Genomic DNA, 23,234 nt, shown 5'->3' on the forward strand with positions numbered 1-23,234 from the left:
CATGCATTTCCAACCCAGGAACGTGGACATTCGTTCCCACTTTTCCAGAGAGTGTGCTGGAGAGGGGGGCTGATGGGGGTGGGGGCGCTAGGGGTGGCGGGCTTATTTCTTTCCCTGCCCCAGAACTTCACCAAAAATAAGGGGTGGGTGAACTTCTGTTAGACACCAGTGTGGACACAGCAGTGACTTACTGAGCCAGACCCCTCCCCAGCTGCGCTGGGACAGTGTGGATGAGAGATGGGCAGTCTTGGGGCAGCAGGGGGAGGGCGGGTTGTGACAGGCCCCAGCCCCCAGGGAGCCTCAGAACACAGATATTTATCACCCACCAAGCACCTCCTCCCCTGAGCTTCAGGGCGATCTGCAGGGAGGTCAGACACCCCTGCTAGGGACAGCAAAGCTGCAACTTTCCCAGGCACACCCACCTCCACCACACACACACACTCATACACTCTCACTTTCTCATGCACACACCCGTTTACTCACACTCACACACACCCCTATTGGTGTGCACAATGCTTATCTTTAAAAGGCAGACAAATGCCAAAGCTCCCACTAAATCCTCCTGGTCCTGCTATTCCTTCCCGGCCTCTGAGCGCCTCCTACACACCCACGTGGTTCCAGGCTCAGGAGACAGGCCCCAACCCGCGGGCGAGGGGCTTTCCGAGAATGCCACCCCCTGAGAGAGGCACCCAGCAGCCAGTGACTGAGATGCAAATTGAAGGGCAAGCTGGAGGGCACAGGGTGGGGTGGGGGCAGGTGGGGGGCAGGCAGTGAGGGCAAGAGCCCGGAGGAGAAGGGGCGAGGGGAGGGCAGCCAGCTGTGGAGGAAGCTTGGTGACAGGGAGTCGAGTCCGACCCCGGCAGCCCTAAAGGTCGGCACCAGCTGGATGGGGCTCGCACGGCTCAGGCCACGTCAGGCGCCGAGGACTGGACCCAAGGACTCGGGCCCCCTCCTCAGGCTGTGGTCCGGGGCAAGAGGCCCACCCTTCCGCGGCCTGCTTCTGCCCCCTGGGCCCCCAGGGGCTTGTGAGGAGCCTCCTGCCCACCGTCCTTCCTGGTCCTGGGGATCTGCCGTGGTGGCTCTGGGGGAGCTGCTGCCCAGCACCCGTGGACCAGCAGCCCCTGCAGCCTGTGCCCTGCTCCCCGATCCCCCACAGCTGCCATGCCCAGGACACCAGGGGTCAAGGAGAAAGTGCAGGGCACCGAAGTCCCGCACACATCAGGGTCCTTGGGCACTGCAGACTCCGTGGGGTCAGGGATGCTCCCTGGGCACCAGGTATTCTTGGTTTTCAGGGCTGCCCTTTTGTCTCAGCTTATTTCATCTTGAGCCAGTCTTACATTTATGGTGGGAACAAAGGGGTTGAACAAAACAAGGAAAGCAGTGGGGCCTGGGCAGGGGGCCGTGTTCCTGGTGGGAATAACCCAGGCCCTCTTCATGCCCCACGGAGAGCACCATGACCAGCTTCCATCACAAACAGCTCCCGCTCCATACAGAGAGGGGCCCACACGGGCTCACCGTGAACAGCCTTGGACCCCAGGGCAGAACAAGGGCTGGGGAGGCTTGTAGAAGTGACAGCCCCGAAGCCACCACAGTGGCCCCAGCCAGCCCCCTCCCACCTGCCCTCTGGCTCCAATCCTCAAACCCTTCCCTCCCCAAGCAGCCTTTGAGGGGCAGGGAAGGCCTCTGACACCCCAGGGCACCCAAGGGGGCCTGGCTCCCCTCTAGGAGCCCCTTCCCCAGGGTAGGCCTGCTCGGCCCCAGCATGCCCCAGCCCCTACCCCCCCTTCAAAGAAAGGAGCAAACTCCCAGGAAGCCAAGACCCAGGAATGTGGAGGCTGTAGAATCCGTGTAGTAGTGTTTGTTCAGCGATTTATGTGCAATTTCAAGTCCTGTTTAGTTGACACTCACTGATTCCTCGGCTTGTGTGCCTGGTGCACCCTTGGCATGTCTGACAGCTCCTGGCGGCCTTCCGGACACCCTTCTCAGCCCCACGCCCGAGCCTCGGAGTTGGCTTCTGTCTCCTCCTTGCTGTGCCAAGCAGCGATCCTGGCACCGACCACCCCCTACGCCAAATGCCCGGCCATGTGGCTGTGCCCAGGACCAGGGGGTGGGCAAGCTTGGGGCAGCCACCTTCCGTCCACCTTCGGAAGCACATGGCGGCTTCTTAACGGAGCGTGTGATTGATCGGCTGGAGGGCTGGGTTCCTGGCCCCAGCCCACCCCGGGGTCCTCGCCCATCCTACAGGAGCCATGTCCAATGGCAGGTGCCCCCTGCAGCCCGAGGTCCGCCCAGCCCTGTGCAGGCCTCTCCTCACCCCTGTCTCCGTCACCCCCCTGGGTGGTTCCCTCCAGTAGGGAACCGACTTGCTCACGTCTGCGTCCCCTGTGCCCCCCACCCTGGGCCAGGCACGGAGTCGGTACTAGGGGAGGGTTTCCCGAGTAAAAGGGAGGTTTCCTGGGCGTGGGGACCCCACCTGTGCGGGGAGGGACAGACAGGCAGTTGTCAGGCAGCTGTGCCCAGAACAGACCAGCCTGTGCGTTACAGTCACAAACGGGCTCCTCCTGACAGCCCGGGGTGAAGAGGAAGTGGGCTCAATCTCTGCAGGACAGTCCCCTCCCTCCGCCGCTCCTTCCCTAAAAAGGCCCCACCCGGCCTGCCCGACTCGCCGTGCAGGGGCCCGGCCTGCGGGGTCAGCGGCGGCCTGAGGGTCAGCTGGCCAGCGACGGTGCCTGTCGGGCCGCCCCGCGGAGGCTCCTTTTCCTTCCTGTCTCGGTTATCACCAGGACAAAGCCCAGGGTGTGGGGGTCGCCCAGCTGCATCAGCAACAGGCCCAGCCCCCGTCCGACCCCAGGACATGGAGACCCAGGCCCCTGGCCCCTGAGCAGGCTCCCCGCGCCCCCCTCTGCTCAGCTAGGAGATGAGAATGAAAACGCCCACCTCGCAAGGAGGCAGCCTGTGCCAAGCAGGACGGCGCTCCCGGCTTACAGTTGGCGTTTAATAAATGTGGATGGAACGGAGGGAGGAGACCTCTCCAATGGAGACCTGAACTGGGTTTGGGGTGATTGGCGGGAGCTTTCACTGAGCACGTCCTGGGCCCTCGGGGGTCCACTAGACCTCACCCAGCGCACCACCTCATCCCCCAAGGGTTGTCTGGCCCCCTGCCATCTCCCAGCCTCGATTTCCCCTCCTGCAGATTGGGCTTGTGTCACCCACCTATGGTGGGTTGAAGGGGGGGGTCCCCCAAAAGACATGCTCAACTCCTAACTGCTAGTTCCGGTCAACATAGCCTTGTTTGGAATTAGGGTCTCTGCAGGTAGAATCAAGCTAAAATGAGGTCCCGGGGATGCGGGTGGGCTACCCCAACAACGGGGGTCCTTGGAAGAGAAGAGAGGACACAGGGAGGACAGCCACGGGGAGTCAGAGGCCGAGACAGAGGCTGGGAGGGATCGGGGGAGCCTTCGGAGGGTGGGCAGTCGGGCCCGGCCCCCATCTCGGAGACGGACTCCTGGCCCCCAGAGCTGCCGGACGGCGCATCCCCGTTGTCTGAAGCCCTCCATGTGCTGGACGTGGTCACAGCAGCCGAGAAGGCTGAAGACACCCCCTCACGGTAACTTGGTGAATAGGAGAGGAGGAAGCCACTTCCCACTAATAAAACACTGGGACACAGGAAGTGTTCGCTCGGTTGTCACCAGTCATCCCCGGTGTGGACAGGCACATAACAATATCCTCCTCGGAGCGGCAGACTGATCCCCCTTTACCTGCGTCCTCCTCACCACCTGGGTGAGGTGGGCTCCGGTTACGGCAGCTGTGATGGCTCGGCCTGCCCAGGCCCTAGCCAGGGGCACCGGAGGGGCTCGAGCCCGGCTGCTCCCAGGCCAGCCCTCCAGCCCTGACCCTTGGCCTGGATACTCCCCACCTCCTGTGCCCTCCCTGTCCCCAGCCACGGCCTAGCGGCAGCCCCCTCCTCCAACAAGCTGCCCTGGCCCCCCAACCTCCTCCCACGCTGCTCTCCATGGGTCCTCTCTAGGAGCCTCACTCCTGCCAAAGTCAGGGGCCCCGGGGCTTGGAGGCCCAGGGGGGGTTTGAGTGGAGAGCCTGAGACCTGGCACTCGGGGTCCTCCCTTGGAAGTTTCTGGTGGATGCCCCCGATTGGGTCCCTTGTACTCGTTGTGTGGATGGGAGGCCTGGAGGCGGCAAGCTTGGGGTGGCCAGTCACGCCACGGCAGTCCGGCTAGCTGCGCAGATGCCCTGTGGCCAGTCCCCATCCTGCCTGCCCCTTGGGACCCCCACACTGGCCAACAGGTGGACATCACACATAGGCCCTGCCGGACCCTGCGTCCCCACTGTTACCACTGGCCATGGACGCCGAGCAGACCCTCGGGGCACACCTGCCGAGTGCCGGGATGCAGGTGGAGCCGGGTGAGATCAAGGAAGCAGGGGAGATTTGTAAAATGCGAAATTATTGTCACCATGGCACCACCAGCCTCCCTGGAGCTTAGCCTCAGCCCCTCCCAGGAGCGCCAACAGCCTCCAGGGCGCCCAGACTCCACCCTACTCCTCCCCCGTCCCCCAAGCGTCAGAAAAGCCTTGAAGAACATGGTGGGGGAGAGATTATTCTTAGGTCCAACTGTGGCTGGACCCGGCTCCGCAGATCCCGGCCCATCCAGCCAGTCCGCGCTCCTGCTGCCCTGAGCGCCCCGTACCTGCTCTCCGCCCACTTGCGGCGGACCAGTGGCTCCTCGAGGCCAGTTCCCAGGCCCGGCCCGGTGCAGGACGACAGGCAGCGGACGGCTGCTCCCGCTCGGCACTGGCTGGCGGAGTGGGATCCCCGGCTGCCCGGGGCAGGCAGAGGCCGCCCACAGCCCGGCTGACAGCACAGCCGGGGCCGCCGCCCTGCTTCCTGCCCCACTTCCTCCCTGCGCCTGGGGGCTGCCAGGAGAGGCAGCGCGGGTGCGCCACCGACGTGCGGCCCGGCGATCATTAGCTCCTTCCTGGACCGGCTCCAGGCCTGTTCCGGGGCAGGCCCGCTGCCCGGGCCCCAGGCTTCAGGGTGGAGCAGGGGGCACCCAGGCTCCCCGCCCCCGGCCTCCCCTGGCATTGGGGAAGTCCACCAGCTGCTGCCCTCTGCCCTGCCAACCTCAGCTCTGCTCTCTGTTCCTCTTCCACTTACTGCACCCAAATGCACATGCACACACGCATGCACACAGACGTGTGTGCACATGTGTACAGGCATCTTCACCTGTGTATGCAGACAACATGCACACGCACAGGTGTGCACAGCCACAAACAAGAGTGCACATACCCATGCCCACAGACACACATGTGCGTGTGCACAGAGTCCCCCAAGCACACCCGTGCAGTCACACACAGGCATACATGTGCACACACACACACACACACACGTGCTCCTGTCCGTCACACCAGGTGCTGTCTGGGGCCCACCAGCCCAATGAATAGAAAGAAATATCTGAGCAGGGAGAGTCGGCCCCTCCCCGCTGGCCCCTGTGCTCCCCCTCCTCCGGAGCCTGGCTGAAGTGGTCGCCCCTCTGCCTTCCTGTGGGCCCCAGGCCTGACCCAGATTTGCAAACTTGAGGCCCAGCGGGGAGCCCGGGTCAGCTTGGAGCAGCAGCCTGACCCAGGCTGGGGTCTGCCCTGGGAACCAGGATGGGCGCTCGCAGTGGCATGGGGGGCTTCATTCACACGTCTGGTGTCGCCCAGTGGGCTCCCTGGTCAGCACTGAAATGCCCGCCCATCAGCATCCCCTGAGGCCAGGCCACATGCCCAGGGCCCCCCAGTGACCAGCGCGAGGCGAGCCCGAGTCCGGCCTGACCGGTGCTGACACTGCCGGGCCAGGGGTCTCAGCCAGGGCACTGTGGACTGGGGACCAGGCCATTCTCTGTGACTGGGGCTGGCCTGGGCATTGTAGGGTGTTTAGCAGCGTCCTGGGCCTCTCCCCGCGGATTCCAGGAGCCCCCACTCTCAGCTGTGACAAAGGAAGCGTATCCAGACCTCGCCCCCACCACCCCGGCTGAGCACTGCCGCTCTCGGCCGGACCTTCTCTGGCTGACCCTGCTCCGGCCTGCGTCCTGCTCACCCCACCCCTCCCCTCCCCTCAGCCCCTCTCTAGCCGCAGGACCCCACCAGGGAGCCTCCTGTCTCCTCAAATCCCCAGCACTCTGCACAGCCCCCCGAAGTCCCTATGTCCCCCCTGCCCACAACATCCACCCCGCCCAGCCCAGCCCCCACTGTCCCTCCCAAAGGGGCAGCTCCCCATCCACCCAGGGCACCGTGGACACTGGGCCTCCCTGGGTCTTTCTCCTTGGGGGGCCCTCCTCGCGGCTCCGACTTCTCCTCCGTGTCCCCCCTCACCCCCTCATATCTGTCCCCAGCCAGATGCAGACCCGCCAGCCTCGCTGGGAGCTGGGTCACCACAACCGGCTCTGCTGTCACCCTCCCTGCCCCCAGGCCCTTCTCTCCCACTTCTCAGCCAGTCTCCTCCACCCGAGGGTGATTTTCCCGGCCAGGCCCTGTCCGGCCCAGAGGTGACCCTCATGACCGTCGGCGTGGCCTTCCCGTTTTAGTGTCCTCAGAGGACCGAGGCTGGGGGTGGCCCGGCGGGCTTGGTCTGGATCCTCGTGGGGTGAGAACTTCTGGAAGGGGCCTGGCATGGGGGCTGCACGGCGGCTCCTAAGTATCTACTCACACGACAGACACCTGTGTAGGGTCCTCTCCAGGGGCCTCACCTGGCCAACGGCACAGGTGACATAGCTCAATGGCAGGTGGAGAAACAGCAACGTCCCCAGAGGTTGGTTGCCCCTGCGTGGCCCCAGGAAGCCCCTCCCCCCCCAACACACGGCCCAGGGCCGGCCCGTCCACCTGCTCAGGTGAGGGTCCCCGGGGCTCTGGAGAGAAGTCGGGAGCAGCACAGAGACCTGGCCCTCTCTCCTCTCTCTACAGCCCCCCCTTCTCCAGCCTGCACAGACCCCCTGGGGCTCCTGGCCCACCCCTCTCCGGGGCCCCCCAGGGGTGCCTGGCTTAGCCTTGGGGTGTTTTCCTGGAAGCTGGCTTGGAAGAGGCCCAGGACTGTCTCCACGGCCATAAAAGGGTCAGAGGCATTTCCTCCCTCCTGCTCATTGTCCCCCACTGTGGCCCAGACCCCGTATGTATCCTGTTTGTCTCAGCAGCCTGTTCTGCTGGCCCAGGACGGAGGCAGTTTTCCCAACAGCTGCCCCAGCTCTGCCCAGTTCACCCCAGCGGCCTTGCAGAGGACGGCCACGTGCCTCCGCGTCCGCGTCCGGGGGCTTTCCAAGCAGGTGGAGGCAGTGGGAGGCGGGGGCCAGACCCTCCGCCCACCTGCAAGGGGCCGCTCTGAATGACGGCTCAGCCTCTCGTCCCTCTGGGACAGTCTGTCTCTCCCCTGGGCCCCCTTTTCCCATCTTTCAAATGGAAGGGGTGAGGGATCTGGAGACCTCTAAGTGCTTTCCCATCTCAGCAGCTCGGATCCCTGAGTGGACTGTAAAAAATTCAAGTTGTCACATGCCAAGAAAATGCAGCAAACAATTCCCAGCTGACTGATTAGGAGGAAAGCTCGGAGGCAGGATCTGCCCGAGGGCAGGCAGCTCACTCAAGAGGAATCCATCCCGCCCCAAAGCCGGGCCCCACCCTCTGGCTCCTGCCCCTGCAGGTTCCCCCACCCTCCACCTGGGGGACAAACAGAGGAAGACAAAGGTGGCGGTGCCCCAGGACCCAGGAACCTGGAGAGCAGGGCAGGGCCCAGCCTGGAGCTTTCCAGGGGACCCAGCCTCACTCGTTCGGGCCCTCAGAGCACCAAGGGCCGGTTTTCATTCCGCTCCCTGGGCAAGAGGGTCAGCTGATGGTTTACTGAATTATAGGACACGATGCCACGTCCATGGGACCCCAGGATGTCAGGATGCTTGGCCCAGGCCCGGGGCCGTGTCCCCGCTGCAGTCCTGGGGGTGTTTACAGTCTCCTTGTCTCTCCACCACCAGCTTCACCTCCCATGGCCGTCCTCTCCCCTTTTCTAACCTGCTGTAGGCTTGAATTGGGCATTAAACAAAAATAAAAGGTCCCCGGCGAAGGGGCTTTCCCAGAAGAAGGGAAGACAGACATTTAAGGGGAAGGCAAGGACTGTGCCGTCTACTTTGGTTGCTCAGGAATCTCAGAGACAAGGCACAAAGTCCACGCCTCCCGGCCCGTGGTGACAACGGTGCACTCAGGGCCGCCCGCACCATCCAGAGGAAACCACACAGGCCGCCAAGGACTTGCCCTGTGATTCCGAGGAGCACAGGAGCTCCGGCTGGGGGCTGGAAGCCGGGCCCTGCCTGGTGCCATCGTGGGGCCACAGGGGGTCACACAGGGAGACCGAGGCTCGGAGTGACAGGGATGGGGACATGTGGGTGGGGTCCCTCCCTCCCAGTTCCTGTGGACAAAAGAGCTGGAGAGCAACGTGCTGGCACACCCGCATCCCCCGAACACCCACTGCTGCCCGGAGCTGCATCTCCCCAGGGTCCCCTGCACGGAAGACACACACAGGCTTTCTTCGGTCCCAGGTGGCACCCAAGAGCCACCAGACCTGTTCCCGAGTCCACAGTGGGGGACGGCTGCCAGCCGGGAGGCCTCGGCAGAGCCCTACGGTGTGGCCTCCAGGGGCCCCTTTAATTACCTGTCCTTGAGGGTCTGCGGTGGCCCCTCTCCCACCTGCATCAGTCTTGATCCTTCTCTGCCATCAGGGGCAGCGGGTCCCTTCCTAGGAGGGGCTTGGTGGGTTGATGAGCCTGGGCGGCTCTTCTCGGATTCCCCAACACAGGCCCTGCTGACCCAGAGCTTGGGTTCAGGGTGCCCCACTTTCCCCCTTCTGTTGGGCTGACGGACTTTTAAAAATTTTACCTTTTAGCCTCATGGCGGAGGGGTGGGGTGTTTGGCAACAATCAGTCATAAAAAGAGAAAAGATGAGTTCTAATCCTGCTGCGCCATCTTAGCGTGTTTTCAGTTCCCTGGACAGTAATGGGTTTGTGGACCAGGGCCTTGAACCTCTCTCAGCCCCAAACCTCAGAGTGACCCTCAGCCCCCATGGAGACCCTCACAGCATCCCGGCACAGGGCCTGCCTCCATGGGTGGACCCCATTCATCTCAAGATGCTCGGCTCTGTGTGTGGGCTTCACCTGCCACCCAGCCACTGCCACCCGACCGTCCTGGCTCTGCCACCCATGAGGGGCTCACAGACGAGTGGGGAGACGGGCAAGGAAGTAGACCAGGGGGACACTGCGTGGTCAGGGCGGTGACGGGGGGAGCCCAAGGGGGAAGGGAGAGGAGGGCAAAATCAAGAAAGGCTTCCTGGAGGTGGAGGCTCCTGGGCCGAGTCTTGGAGGAGGAGGAAGCAGACACAGACGGGGTGTACAGGGCTTCTGGAGGCCTGGCAGCAGAAAAGCACTCACCCAGCCTTTGGACCAGACAAGTGTGGGCAGCGCTAAAGCCACTGCAGGGTGACGGTGCCCGGGAGAGGCCCCAGCCACACACCTGCCCTGGGGTTAATCTACAACAGCCATCAACAGTCCCTGTCGGGAATGCAGGGCCCCGGGGGCACACGTGATAGCCGCACCCTCCCCACTCCAGCCGCCCTCCGCCCTCCCGTGCAGCAGCCGCCTTAAAAGGTAGAAATGAGCAGCTGACACTAATTTTAATATACTTTAACCACTGTGTCCAAAATACCACCCTTTCTACACGTGATCTATATAAAAGTCATTAACGAGGTAGTTGACACTCTTTTTATACATTAAAATCTTCCAGATCTGGGACAGGGCTTGCATTTAAAGCACAGTGAGGGGCCTGTGGCTGCCGTTTTGGGCAACGCAGTTGGAACACCCCATCGGCCTCCCATCACGGAGGGGAAGGGGAGACCTGGTGCTCAGCGTGTGCCTTGGGGAACAAGATGAGCTGTCCGCCCAGCCTCGCCTCGGTTTCCCCAGCTGCACCAGAGATCGGCAATCTTCTGGGAAAGGGCAAGGTAGTAAATGTTGTCAGCTCTGTGGGCCCGTGAGCTCCGTCACCTACTCATCAGCTCTGCCGTGGAAAGGGACAGCAGTCGGTCAACACATAAGTGAAGGCGCATGGTTGTGTTCCTAAAACTTCATTACAAAAGACGTGGACTGGATATGGGCCCCAGGCTGCAGTTTGCCAGCCCCTGCTGTAGAACGGGGCTGGGTGGGAATGACTCAGAAGGTAAGACAGGAGCGCCAAAGAAAGAGGAAATTCTAGAACAAGGTGCAAAGTTCATCATTCAGACTAACTGAGAAAAAGAACTTCTCCCAAGGATCTTATCAGTGCAAAGGTGACTCCAAGGGATTAGGGCCGATAGGGCTCAGTGGGTCCCAGCCCCCTCCCCAGCTCCTCCCCTGCCTGGCGCCCCATCACCTTATCTGTAAAATGCAGAGGTGGCCTCCTTTATTGCCGCGTTTACCAGAAAGAAAAAAAAAGGCACCGCACCAGACCCTCCAAGACAGCTGTTTTACACCCACCCTGACCCCAACCCTTCCAGACTTGAGGAGCCAAGGGGCAGGGGCAGAAATTTCTGGGTGATTCTTTGTGCACCGAAGTTTGGGAACAAAGGCATCCAGCCCCCCGCTGGCCTCCAGCGGCGGCCGTGCCGTGTTGACACCGGAGAGGGCTGGAAAGGGCTCCTGATCAGAGATGAGCAGAGCCCTAGCCCGGTTCCAATCCCCTGCAATTCCAGGAACTGTTTTCTGCAAAACAAGGTCATCGGGACCAAACTGGCTTTCCAGAGTGATGGATGGCTGCCCCGCGCCAGAGGGACAGCCAGGCCACGGGGTCCGAGGCCCGCAGGAAGCCGTCAGCAGTTTCCACGCCTCGGCCGGGGCTGAAGCTGCCCGCTTGGCCCGGCTGCAAAGGGCTCGCTCCAGAGGCCGGTCAGACCGCCCAGCTCTGTCCAGGGTGACCCCTCGAGTCCAGGAATCGCTGACCATGCAACAGGATGGGCTTCCCCTCCGCCGGACCAGCCGATGGCACTGGGCAAAGCCAGGTCCTGCAGGAACTGACCCCACACCACCTCGGACCCCTCCCCACCTTGGAGGAGTAGCCGAGGCCCAGGAGCCCCAGCCAGGCTCTTTGTGACCGGGACTCCTCCAAACAGTGCTCCTTTACCTGGGAGGGCAGGTGTTTCAGGACAGAAGCTCCCTCTTCGACACCCAAATGATGTGACTTCCCTGGGGACATTGGTCAGTTACAGGAGGGAGTGAGTGATGCCTGGGGCTCGCCCCACCCTGGCAAGTCCCCAGGAGTTCTCAGTAGCCCCCGCATTAAAGGGGGTGGGGGACTAGGACCCTGGAGGCAGGTTCCCATGGCTCAGGAAGATCCCGATTCTCCAGTCATAGGACAGACGTGTCTCCCTACCCGGACCCTGAGCTGTGGGTTGACTGGGGAGGGGTGCACAGAGCAGGCGGGCTGTGGGGGCCCTAGTCTAGAGTAATGGCATGTGTTTTGTGGGTTCTGTTTTCCCAGCAACTTGGGGAAGTCAGACCTAGGCTCATAGATGAGACCCCAGGGACACCCCAATCCATCAGCCTTCGTTCCCCAGAGGTGCCAACATTTCTGAATTGGAGGTGGGGGGGTGGAGCCCCAGCTGGAATTCCTGACATTAAAGGACACCAAGGGGGTTGGTCTGGAGCTTGGCTCATGCAAACTTTAACCCAGGCCACACGCACACTTCCCAAGGCCCCCTGGGGGAGTGAAAGTCCACTGAGCCAAGACCCAGCTCCCTGGAAACCGAGGCTGAGGCCAGGTCCGGGCAGATGGGTCCAGAGGTGTGGGACTGCCACGGGATTCCCCGATGCCACCTCGGGTGGGGCACTTGCCATGTGGTGGTACCTGGAGCACCGGCACCCTTTGTGTCCCCAACCATGGCCCCGTCTCTGCTCCCTTCCCCACAGAAAGTCAAGGGGGGGCAACCCTGCCAGCCCTGTCCCCCTTCTCCTGGCCTGGCACCCTTGTCAAGGTCATCATTCTCCACACTGCTAAATCCAGCGGTCACCACCATCCTCATTTACTGGCCCCTCAGGGGTCACCGTCCCACCCAGAAACCATGTCCCTGTCTGCACCCCAGCTCCAGCCTCCCAGCTCTGGTCTCGTCATCTCCATCCATGCCTGCCTGTGGCGTCTGAAACCCCCGCCCACCCTGCCGACTCCAGGGGCATCCACCACCAGACCGAGGGCAGGAAGGGCCGGGACACCTGCCACCCGTGCATTGCTCTTGGTGAACAATAGCCTGACACATGCAGACAACTGCCCTCCTTCCCACCAGCCCTCTCTTTGCCTTTCCTTGATTCTTAGCTCGCGGCACCTCTGGCTCGGCCCCTGATGCTCCACTCTCCCTGCCCCTCACGTCCCAGCCGCCCTGACCCCCTGCCGCTTTGGGCCTTGGGGCCCCTGACCACACTGTGCTCCCCTTCAGCCCCCTGCATTTGCACCTCCCCTCCTCCAGGCTCCCAATTATCTCCCGCCAGCCTCCGCACACGTGGCCTCCTTCCAGGGATAAGATGGTCCCCCCGTGCACCCTGGAGGCCCCCAGCATGTGCGGGTCACACCTGGGATTGCCATCTGTCCCCACTGCTTGCTTTGCATGAGTGATCCGCTCGGACCCTGAGCCTCCCCAGGGCACAGATGGGGCCTCGAGCTCCGTGGTCCCAGCGCCTGGCACAGTACTTGGCACTGTGTGTGGCACTGCATCGGCCCTCAGTTGTGTCTGCCGAATGGCTCATGAGGCTCACGTGAGGCACCAGCAGCAGGGGAGTGTGTGCACACAAGTGTGCATGTGTGTGTACACACAGGTCCACCAAACCCAACAGGAAGGCTTGCTCGGTGCATTTGTAATGGGAGCTGAATGCCGGGTTCCTCCCACGGACATGCGAAAGGAGATAGGCCCGGGTCAAGGAGCAAAGCTGCCCAGAGGCGGACTGCCATGGTGGCCAGGCTGCCAGGACACAGGGCACACGCTGGTCAGCTCAAACAGCAGGAGCACGTCGTCTCCCGGCTTTGAGGCTGGAATCCCGCATCACGAGCTTGGCAGGGCTTTCTTCCTGGCACGTTCCCGAGCTGGCTTGTTGCAATCTTTGGGGCTCCTTGGCTGCCTCATTCTCTGGCTTCTTCTGAGCTGCCTGCCTTCTACTGCACCCAATTCCCTCTGCTCACACGGACCCCAGTCCTACGGATTAAGACCTACCCTGATCCAATTCAGCCTCGTCTCCACAGGCTCCTCAAGGACCCTGTTCACAAAGGAGCCAGCCCTGCACTAGTAATGCCTTCAGCAGTCCTGCTTGCAAACGGTTCACACCGGGGACCAGGGCTCAGGATGTGCGGGAGGGGAGTCAGTCCCTGTTCTAGTTTGCTAAATGCTGCTGGAATGCAAAACAACACCAGAAATGGATTGGCTTTTATAAAAGGGGGTTTATTTGGTTACATAGTTACAGTCTTAAGGCCATAAAGTATCCAAGGTAACACATCAGCAATCGGGTACCTTCACTAGGAGGATGGCCAATGGTGTCCGGAAAGCCTCTGGTAGCTGGCAAGGCACGTGGCTGGCGTCTGCTCCAAAGTTCTGGTTTCAAAATGGCTTTCTCCCAGGACGTTCCTCTCTAGGCCACAGCTCCTCAAAAATGTCACTCTTAGTTCCACTTGGGATATTTGTCCTTTCTTAGCGTCTCCAGAGCAAGAGTCTGCTTTCAATGGCCATCTTCAAACTGTCTCCCATCTGCAGCTCCTGTGCTTTCTTCAAAGTGTCCCTCTTGGCTGTAGCTTCTCTTCAAAAGTTCACTCTCAGCTGCACTGAGATCCTTCTGTTTGTCAGCTCATTTATATTGCTCCAGTGATTGAATTTAGACACACCCTGGATGGGTGGGCCAACACCTCCATGGAGATTATCCAATCAGCGTCATCACCCACAGTTGGATGGGGCACATCTCTATGGAAACACTCAAAGAATTCCAATCTAATCAGCACTAAAATATCTGCTCCACAACATTGCATCAAAGAATATGGCTTTTTCTGGGGGACATAATACATTCAAACTGGCACAGTCCCCAACCCTGGTCCTTTGCTGTCCACCTGCTCCCTTTGCTCAGCTTCTCCAGGGAGCAGCGGCAGGGGAGCAAATGACAGAGCCTGGGGCCTGGCCGGGGCTCCGGTGGCTGCTCCTCCGAGGTTCAGAGGGGTCCGAAGTGGCTGTGAGGACAGAGCCTGCAGGGCCCAGCTCCCAGCACTAGCCCTGAGCGGCTGCCCCACTGCAGGACACCGGACACACCTGCGCCCTCCCCACACTGCCCAGCTGGGGTGTTTCACAGGCACCACCGTGGGGGTGTGTCATGGAGGTGTCACCTCACACTGCAGGATGGGGCTCATCTCCCCTCCCTTTGCCCCCGTCTAACTCCACTCCACTCAAACAGAGCTGCCTTCCTCTTCTGGGGTTGCCACAGCAAAGCACCCCACGCGGTGTCTCTCAGCCAGTTCTGGAGGCTGAGCCCGAAATCCAGGCCGCTCCCTCTGAAGGCTCAAGGGGAGAATCCAGCCCTCCCAGCATTCCTTGGCTTGTAGCTGCCGCTCTCCCAATGTCCCTTTTCTTTTGTGGACACCGGGCAGTGGATTTAGGGCCCACCCCAATCCAGAATGACCTCGTTTCAACTAACCACATTGGCAAGGGTCCGTTTTCCAAACAAAGTCCCATTCTGAGGTTCCAGGTACACATGAATTTGGGAGCCACTGTTCAACCCAGTTAAGGAGCAGCACAGATCTGGGGCCAGGTGCCTCACCCATTCTGAAAACTCCCACCCTGACCCCGAACGGTATGCGCTGTGTACACGACGCGGTGAAGGAGCCAGTCTGCCCAGCCCGGCTCCCAGCTCTACTCCCAAAGGGCTGAGTCACCCTGTGCACGCAGCTTAACAGCACTTGCCTCAGTTTTCCCTACTGTAAAATGGGGATCAGCCATTCGTGTCTCCTGGAGCACAGTCACACAGGGGAAGCAGGTGCCTGGGACGCTGAGAGGGCTCAATCAGTTTGCCATCTTACACGCATGGAAACCAAGGCTCGGGGAACTGACAAGGGAGAGACAGCGGGGGCCGTGGGCGAGCAGGCTGACCCGGGGTGGGTTGGGGTCTGCAGACGCCCACAATCACTGCCACACTATCTGACAGGCAGACATGGGCCAGCGTTCTGCAGCTGCCTTGGGGCCCCAGGCCACCCACACCCTCACGCATGGATCATGCTCACCCCATGAGTAAAGGTGCCTCAAAACCTGCACTGAATCCTTTCCCACCTGGAGCTGTTCTCTCCCACGGAGGTTTGCTAGGGGAAAGGGGCACAAAAGGAGCAGGGGCCCCATTGGAAGTGTCTGCTCTCGGGGTGTGGGGGCAGGAGTGAGATACAGGGCTCAGGGCAGCCAGGGTGGCAGCATTTTCCACGGAGCCCAGAGTGTAGCCGAGTCGCCCACCCGCTGCACAGTTACCCCAGCCCCTGCATAGGACGTCTGAGGGCCCAGAGGGGCAACTGCAGGCAGGAGGCTTGTCCGGGGCACTGAAGGGGCATCAGAAGGAGAGGGCTATGCTGAGATGGCAACAACAGGGTATCCCCAAAAGAAGGGGCCTCAGCCTGTTCTAGGCCAGTCTCTCCCCGTTCCTCCCCGAGCTGCCGTGGGGCCTGTGGACCCTGAGCAGCAGGCAGCGGGCGGTGGCCCCTGCCTGGCCTGGGGAAGGTGGCTCCCCAAAGGGGAGTGGTGGCCGTCATTGCTGTTCAGTGGGGGCGGCACTGCCAGCCTAGCTCACCAGGCCTCCTGTGCCCAGCCCAGGGCTGGACACGGGCCCGAAGACGAAGCAGACAGCCTGCCCTGCAGAGCTCTCAGCCTCACGGGAAAGATGCCAAGAAAACAGACAGAGACAAGACCACACAGCCAGAGTGGCTGTGACAGGTGAACCCTGTCCTAGTCTGGCCTGGAGACAGCAGGGGTCTCCCTAGAGGGGCTCTGAGCCAGGCCTTGGCACATGCACCAGGGTGGGGCACAGGCAACAGACGGGCCAGGGGGTGGTAGAATGGGGAGGGTGTGGAGGTGGTGAGGAGAGGAACTCTGGCCGCCAAGGGTGGAAGAGGCAGGCAGGGAGGGCTTCCTGGAGGTGGTGAGGTCTGAGCAGGGCCTCGAAGGATGGGCAGGTGTTAGAGAGGGCAAGGGGTCTTCAGGCGGAAGTCCCAGCACAGGAAAGGCACAGAGAGCAGGAAGGAGGTTGCAGAGGCAGGGGGACAAGAGCCACCACGAGGAGGATGTGCACCACCGGCCCCAAGTCCGAGTTCCCCCTTCCAGGAAGGGGAAGGACAATGACCACAGGAGGGGCCACATGGCAGGAGGGGCTGACAGTGACCCCAAGAGAACAAGGCACTCCAGGCTAGAGGCCCCCAGTGACCAGAGCTCAGGGACCCAGGCCCTGGTCTGAGGCCTCTGCAGGAGGCCCCGCTGGGGTCCATCCACCTCTCAAAGCAGACTGCCTGCCCTGGCCCACCTGGGGGGTTTACTTTCTAATCCTGAATCCCAGGACTGGGCGGGAGAGGCCTGGGGAGCGCCCCCCAGTGTGAAGCAGACATTCCCTGTGGGCAGCAAGAAGTCCGAGGCTGGACAGGAGCAGCCTGAGTACAGGGGTGCCTCGGGAGCTGATCGGAGATCCTAAGTCCGGGCTCTGCCTCTGCATCTTATCGACACCTGCCTCACGGCTCTGGTCCAGCAGCAGTCACTGTGCTCTGCCAAGTCAGGCATGCACAGCTCTGCTCAGGCTGCTCCTGGGCCCAGGATGCTGTCTTTCCTTCCCTGTTGGCCTGGCGAACTCCTACACATCCTTCCAAACTGCTCAGCCATCACCTCCCTCTGGGAGTCCTCCAGGATTGCACCCTCTTCTGGGAGGGGGAGGAGGGAGGAGGGGAGGGGCTTGCTTCTTCCTTTACTTCCTGCCTCCCTCTGTCATTTCTGACCCTCCCTCTAGGCGTTTTAGATTCTGTCTCCTTCCTCAGTGCAGGGCCATGAGCTCCATGAGGACAGGAGCTCGACCTTCTGACCCCAGGGCCTGGTGCATGCTCTCTTTGTCTGTTGCTCTGACCCAAGTTGCATGTTAGCCTCCTGCCAACAGGGTAGCTTCAGGGAAGCCCCTTTCCCTCTCTCTGCCTCAGTTTCCCTACTACCCAACAGGGCAGCAGAACCCAGCCTGCGGGACTGTGCTGGGGTTGAGAACAGAGGCACAGATGGATGAGGGCTTGTTAATGAAGGCAGTTGTTCAAAGTCACGGGTGACAAGAGGGACACGGTGTTTGGGCTCTGAGCACCCGAGTAGCTGCAGAACACACCACTCACTTTGGTCCTTTGATGTTTTTTGTGTTTTTTCCCTAAATGCTTCTTTTGCTTGCTTTCTTCTTTTAATACAAACTTTTTTCCTCTAGAATAGTTGTAGATCTACAGAAAAGTTATGAAGCTCGTACAGATTCCTAGGTAGCCCACACCCTGTTTTTCCTATTAACATCTTATGTTAGCAGGTGTGTTGTTACAGCCCATGACCTGCTATTGAGACAGCACTATTAACTTTATTAAGTCATCCATATTCAGGCAAAAACTAAGGAAATCTGAATAATATCCTTTTCAGTCCCAGGCTCCCCTCCGGACATCCTATTATATTTAGTCATCACGTCCCCCTTGGCTCCTCTGGGCTGGGACCGTCTCTTAGACATTGCTTGCCTTTGACGACCCCGACAGTCTGAGGAGTGCTGGCCAGGTATTTTGTAGAATGTTCCTCCATTGGGGTTTACCTGATGGTTTTCTCAGGCCCTTTACTGTCATTTATCAACAAAGCAAATTTTGTTGCTGGGTTTGGTTCAGTTAGGCTAGACCTAGTTACTTCAGCACTCCTGAGCACACCTGCGCTCCCCTAAAGCACACCTGTGCGCCCTAAAGCACACCTGCACTCCCCTAAAGCACACCTGCGCTCCCCTAAAGCACACCTGTGCGCCCTAAAGCACATCTGTGCGCCCTAAAGCACACCTGCACTCCCCTAAAGCACACCTGCACTCCCCTAAAGCACACCTGCGCTCCCCTAAAGCACAACTGCAGTCACCTAAAGCATATCTGCGCTCCCCTAAAGCACACCTGTGCTCCCCTAAAGCACACCTGTGCGCCCTAAAGCACAACTGCACTCACCTAAAGCACACCTGTGCTCCCCTAAAGCACACCTGCCAAACAGCCCTCCATGTGCAGGTCTAGGGAAAGAGACCAAAATCAACTGAAAAATAGTGGAGAATGAGATCGGGCAGTTCCTGTCCGCCTGTCACTTCACGTAAAGAATATGGGGTTCAGCCTCCCTACTTTTGAGAGAAAAGCAGAACCACCCCAAGAGACCCTCTTTGCCCCAGCACATCGGCCCAGCGTCGTCGTCAGCACCTCCCGCAGGGGCCGCAGAGGGCACGGCGCCGGCGGGTCCAATCTGAGGGCCGAGTCCCAACACCCAGAAAATCCCGTCAGGTCCGCCCTGTGGCCGGCAGCCCCGCCTCCGGGAATTCTCTCGCGGAGCGCAGAGCGGCCTCCCTGAGAAACGGCAGGTGCACAAGCTCCCGCCCCTGCAGCAACACCTTGGAAACAACCCAAGTGTCAAATACGTCACACGCCCTCCGTGTGAACACACGCCGTTAGGATAAAGATCTGCATTCTCTGAGTTCCAACCAGCGGAGATCCCTGAGAAAGAGTGAGCAGGAAAGGAAGCAAAACGCAGCGCGGCGTGCACATCGTGCCAACTGTTATGGTTTGAAGGGCCAGGGGTTAAAATCCAGGCCTGTTTGCTTGCTTTTGTGGAAAGAAACTGGGGGTGGGTAAATAAATTAACAGCAGTGGGAGGCAAATAGGTGGTATCCGGGGTTATTTTGAGGGTGGGGAAACTGTTCTGTAGGATTCTCTAACTCCGGCACTCTACAGCATGCATTTCCAAAATACACTGAACTTTGGGGCACAAACAGTGACACTTAATGCATGCTAATTAAAAAAAAAATCATTTCGGAGGTGAGGGGAAACCCAGGATGGAAGGCAGAATGCAACAAAGCAATCTGGCTGTGTGACAAATATCTCACCGATATTTTCCACCACCTGAAGGGGTGGTGGAAAAACTGCTGGGCTGAGTATAACTTTGGAAATGAGACGGAAAAGAAACTGCACAGAAGCCCTGTGCACTCGTTGATAACGTTGTATGCCACAGGGGTGTGGGTTAGAGGTTCTGAGACTTCTACACATATCTACTGGGATGGAAAAATTAGTAAACGGAGGGCAGTGACGGGGGCCCGGGGTGGAGGGAGCCGCGTGTCCCTGCACTAGTTTAGAGTTGAGCTCAGGTGACACTCAATACAGATACAGGTGGCTCTGTATAGAAGCCCTCTCAGGTGTGTGTAACACAAGTTAGACACGAGTTAGGACGCGCACATGTATTTCCATGCTGTCCGCTGAGTGGGCCTAGATGACACCCAGGTAGCAACGAGCAGCACACCTGATGCACAGGTGAACCTCACTCTCTCATGCTGTTCTCCAGGAACAGGGACCAGGGCTCCCCGGGGAGACGGCTGGTTCTAGGACTCGGGCAGCAAACATGCAAGGTGAGCCTGGGGCCTCTGCGGGTGCCAGAAAGTAAGGCAGTGCTTGCTTGGACAAACAAACAAACAAAATCCCACAACGATGGGGTGTGTCAAAGGCACACACAGGAGCCACTTGAACAGCTCCCAGGGGCCACAGCCAGAACAGTTCGAGCCACAAAATCAAGCACTGTTAGATGATAACCCCAAGCATAAAATTAAAGTCCCACTCCTAAGTGTGGGCAGCACTTAGCCACTTCCTTCCACGGAAGGAATGGTGGCGTTCCCACACTCTAGAAGGGGGAAGTGTCGCTGTGCAGCGGAGAAGGTGGCCGAGGCTGCAGTGACAGCGTGTTGGCCGTGTGCACCTTCCCGTGGGCCGGAGCACCAATTCCCCTCCCTGGTCTCCGCCCACAAGCCCGGGCAAACCAGAGAAACGCCTCGGGCAAACCCCAGGTGAGGGGAACCCTACAAACGGCTGACCAGCGCTCCTCAAAAAGCAAGCCTGAGGAGAGGTGACCGCAAAAGATGGTGAGGGATCCTGGGCCAGAAAAAGGACATTAGGCCAAAACAAAGGAAGCTGAGCAGGGACGACTGCAGTTCATAACGGTGTGCGGACGTTGGTTCATCCGCTGTGACGAATGTAGCATAGTCATGTAGGATATTAATAGTAGGGGAAACTGGGTGTGGGTTTATGGGAACTGTGTACTATCTTAGCAATTATTCTTTAAATTGAAAACTGTTCTCAAAAATAAAGCCTATTAAAACAAAAGTCCTAGTAGGTGGAAAAGGCTCGATGTGTGGAGAGAATTGTTGAGGCCCAAAGACACCCATTTTGTACAGCAAGCCACGTGGGACGGCAAGCAGCGTGGGACAGCAAGCCACGTGGGACAGCAAGCAGCGTGGGACAGCAAGCCATGTGGGACGGCAAGCAGCACGGGACAGCAAGCCCTGAGGGAAGACTGCGTGAGAGCCCAGTGCCTGGGGAACTATCCCAGGCCACGTCCTCTGTGACCTTGGGCTGGCCTAGAAACCTCTCTGGGCCTCGGCTCCCTCATCTGCACCGTGAGGGGGGGGCGAGATGCTCACAGCAGAGCCTGGCACCCAGTGCTCTCTCCACTGTCCCCACAGCACTGGGGAAACCAGCCCCTGCCCACAGTGATATTAGACAAGGATGTCACCCCAAGCTTCGGCCATCCTACAAATACGGGGATAAGGACAAAGCTCTTTGCTGGGTCAGCGTGAGGATCTAGTAAACCAACAGCCTATGGCAGCCTCTGCAAGCACAGTCCCCAGGAGGCTCCGGCTAATTCATCCAGCTCCTGGGGCCAGACGGATCACGGGCTTGTTGGACGCACGGAGAAGCAGGTGCAGAGAGACCCAATGCCTGGCCCGAGGCCTCAGAAGTGGGCCCACCCCTGAGCAGGCTGCACATGGTCACTCTTTCCCCTGCCTGTAGGACCACCCTTAAATCTGGAGGGGTGCAGAGCTGTGGGAGCCGGGCATCTTCTCCCCTCCCCCTCCAAGCGCCAGCCCTCTGCCCCTCCCCCAATCAAGCCAGAGGGAGGGAGGTTGTCCCCAGGGGATGGCAGGGACTTTAGCCTCTTGGAGAGTGGCACGTGAGATTCAGGACTCGGAAGGGAGACCTGGCTGTGACGTGGGGCTGGGGGAGGAGGGGATGCAGACAGAGTCCAGGGCAGGGGGCAGCAAATTAGAGCAGGACAGATGCCACGGCACTGACCCCAGACTGGGGGTCCTCCCCTCTCCAGGGTCCCCAGCAAGGACTGTCCCATTAACTGTGGCCGCTGCCCACAGGCATGCACCGTGCTGACCTCCCAACGTTGACGCGCCCATCTTACGGATGGGGAAACTGAGGCTCGGAGTGGCAGAGTCACTTGCCTGAAGGCACTCAGCAAGGAAGTGGCTGGTGGGGATCAGAACCCCGGCTAGCCACTTCCTGGGTCCCCACCCTCCCCATCAGGCACCCTGTCCAGCCCCTGTTGTCAGGATCGTGGGGAGACAGCACCCCAACCACACCTGCCCTCACAACCTCAGCCTCTGCCGCTGACAGGGTCCAGCTCTGCCCGGCAGGGCCCCTGCGCCCATTTTGCAGACCTGGGGAGACCAGGCTGGCCCTCCCTCGGCCCCCGAGCCCCGCCTGAAGCTTCCTGGCCAGGCCAGATTCGGGGTACACCTCCCCTCCACGAGCCACCCCCATGCCATGGTCTAGAATGTACCCCTCACCAGGAGGGTGGACACCGAGCCCTTCACAGTCCCTGCCAAGGAGGGGGGGAGGGAGGAGACGGGGCCTCCCGGGCCTCACCTGCCACTGTCCCCGCTGCCGTCCTCGCTGCCATTGCTGCGGCCCCCCGGCCTGGTCCCCGCGGCGGCTCGCCCGGCCTGAGCAGGGAGGCCGGCATTTCCACGGGCCTGGCCCCGGGCTCCCGACAGCCGGCCCGGGTCATTGGCTGCCCCCAGCTGCCCCGCCCCGCCGGGAAGGGGCCGTCCTCCCTGACCTTCCTCCTCCTTATCGGCCATCGGAAGTGGCGGCTCCCGGGTCAGCATTCCCGAGCAGGGTGGGGAGCAGCCTGCGGGCCGCCTCCAGGCACCGCGGCCCAGGCCCGGCCTCCTCTGCCGGCCTCTGAGGGCTCAGGGAGGAGAGAGCCCAGGCCCTGAGGACGCCGGCAGGGGGAGAGCCGGACACTCGTGCTGGGCCTGGCTTCTGCGTCAGGAGCCTGGTTTCTGTGGCTGGGCCTCGGGGCCTTCCACACTGGGCCTTCATGGCAGCTGCCGGGGAGGGAGGGCAGCAAACATGTATTGAGCACCTACTGTGTGCCCCACCGGGTGTGAGGCAAGCAGCGGGTCCACCAAAGTGGGCAGGGCGGTGCCCAGAGTTGGGTTCCCAAACTTGCCAATAGTGGGATCCACCTGGGGTATTAAAGGTAACAGAGTCTCAGCCCCAGACCCCCTGCCCCCCACCCAAAGTCAGGATCTCCCAGGGCAAGGCCCAGAAATCTGGATTTGTGGACAATGCCCCAAGTGATCCTTGTCATCAGGCAAGCCTGAGAATGGCTGCTCTAAATGACACTTCTACTTTGGTGCTTCCAACAGGTGAGCAAATCGCCCGGGGCCTGTTACAGATGTCACCTCCCTGCCCCTCCAGGGGCCTCTAAACCACCACCTGTGGAGTGGGGCCACTGCCCCCATTCCTGGCTGTGTAACCGGGGCAAGCTCCTTAACCTCTCTGTGCCTCACCTTCCTAGTCTTTGGAATGGGGCAGCAACCTCACAGGGTGTTTATGAGGAATACATGAGTTAGTAAGTGCTGAGACTCTAACAACAGTCTACACAAACACAAACTCACACAAACACACACACAAAACACACAGAAAATCACACATACACCACACACACACATACATACATACACAACACACATGCACACGCTCACACCTATGCACACACGCTCAAGGCCTGCATTTGTATCAGGTGTCCTTGTGGTCATGCTCCTCAGCTGGCTTCGTCACCCAATGCCTCGGGCCCTGTAGCTGCTTCAGCACCAACAGGCATTGACTTA

The 23,234-nt window shown here is 60.3% G+C and overlaps 1 protein-coding gene across 1 annotated transcript in view; it reads right to left on the bottom strand.

Moving 5' to 3' along the window:
• Positions 1–22,196, bottom strand: part of SH3TC1 (SH3 domain and tetratricopeptide repeats 1) — a 49,936-nt gene extending 27,740 nt beyond the window's left edge. Inside the window, exons 1-20 of the mRNA XM_037831402.1 lie at positions 21,982–22,196; positions 21,706–21,934; positions 18,462–18,630; positions 11,428–11,450; positions 11,101–11,178; positions 10,789–10,917; positions 10,609–10,697; positions 9,241–9,433; positions 8,250–8,440; positions 7,250–7,353; positions 6,744–6,902; positions 5,575–5,652; positions 4,704–5,043; positions 4,037–4,184; positions 3,759–3,831; positions 3,412–3,588; positions 2,649–2,813; positions 2,372–2,473; positions 1,046–1,234; positions 192–246 (exon numbers count right to left, since the gene is read on the bottom strand). Coding sequence (XP_037687330.1) covers positions 192–246; positions 1,046–1,234; positions 2,372–2,473; positions 2,649–2,813; positions 3,412–3,588; positions 3,759–3,831; positions 4,037–4,184; positions 4,704–5,043; positions 5,575–5,652; positions 6,744–6,902; positions 7,250–7,353; positions 8,250–8,440; positions 9,241–9,433; positions 10,609–10,697; positions 10,789–10,917; positions 11,101–11,178; positions 11,428–11,450; positions 18,462–18,630; positions 21,706–21,934; positions 21,982–22,196 — 2,906 coding nt within the window. The remainder of the gene's footprint in view (positions 1–191; positions 247–1,045; positions 1,235–2,371; positions 2,474–2,648; positions 2,814–3,411; positions 3,589–3,758; positions 3,832–4,036; positions 4,185–4,703; positions 5,044–5,574; positions 5,653–6,743; positions 6,903–7,249; positions 7,354–8,249; positions 8,441–9,240; positions 9,434–10,608; positions 10,698–10,788; positions 10,918–11,100; positions 11,179–11,427; positions 11,451–18,461; positions 18,631–21,705; positions 21,935–21,981) is intronic.
• Positions 22,197–23,234: the final 1,038 nt, after the last annotated feature.

This window comes from Choloepus didactylus, chromosome 3 (genome assembly GCF_015220235.1).
Source record: "Choloepus didactylus isolate mChoDid1 chromosome 3, mChoDid1.pri, whole genome shotgun sequence".
Lineage (NCBI taxonomy): Eukaryota > Metazoa > Chordata > Mammalia > Pilosa > Megalonychidae > Choloepus > Choloepus didactylus.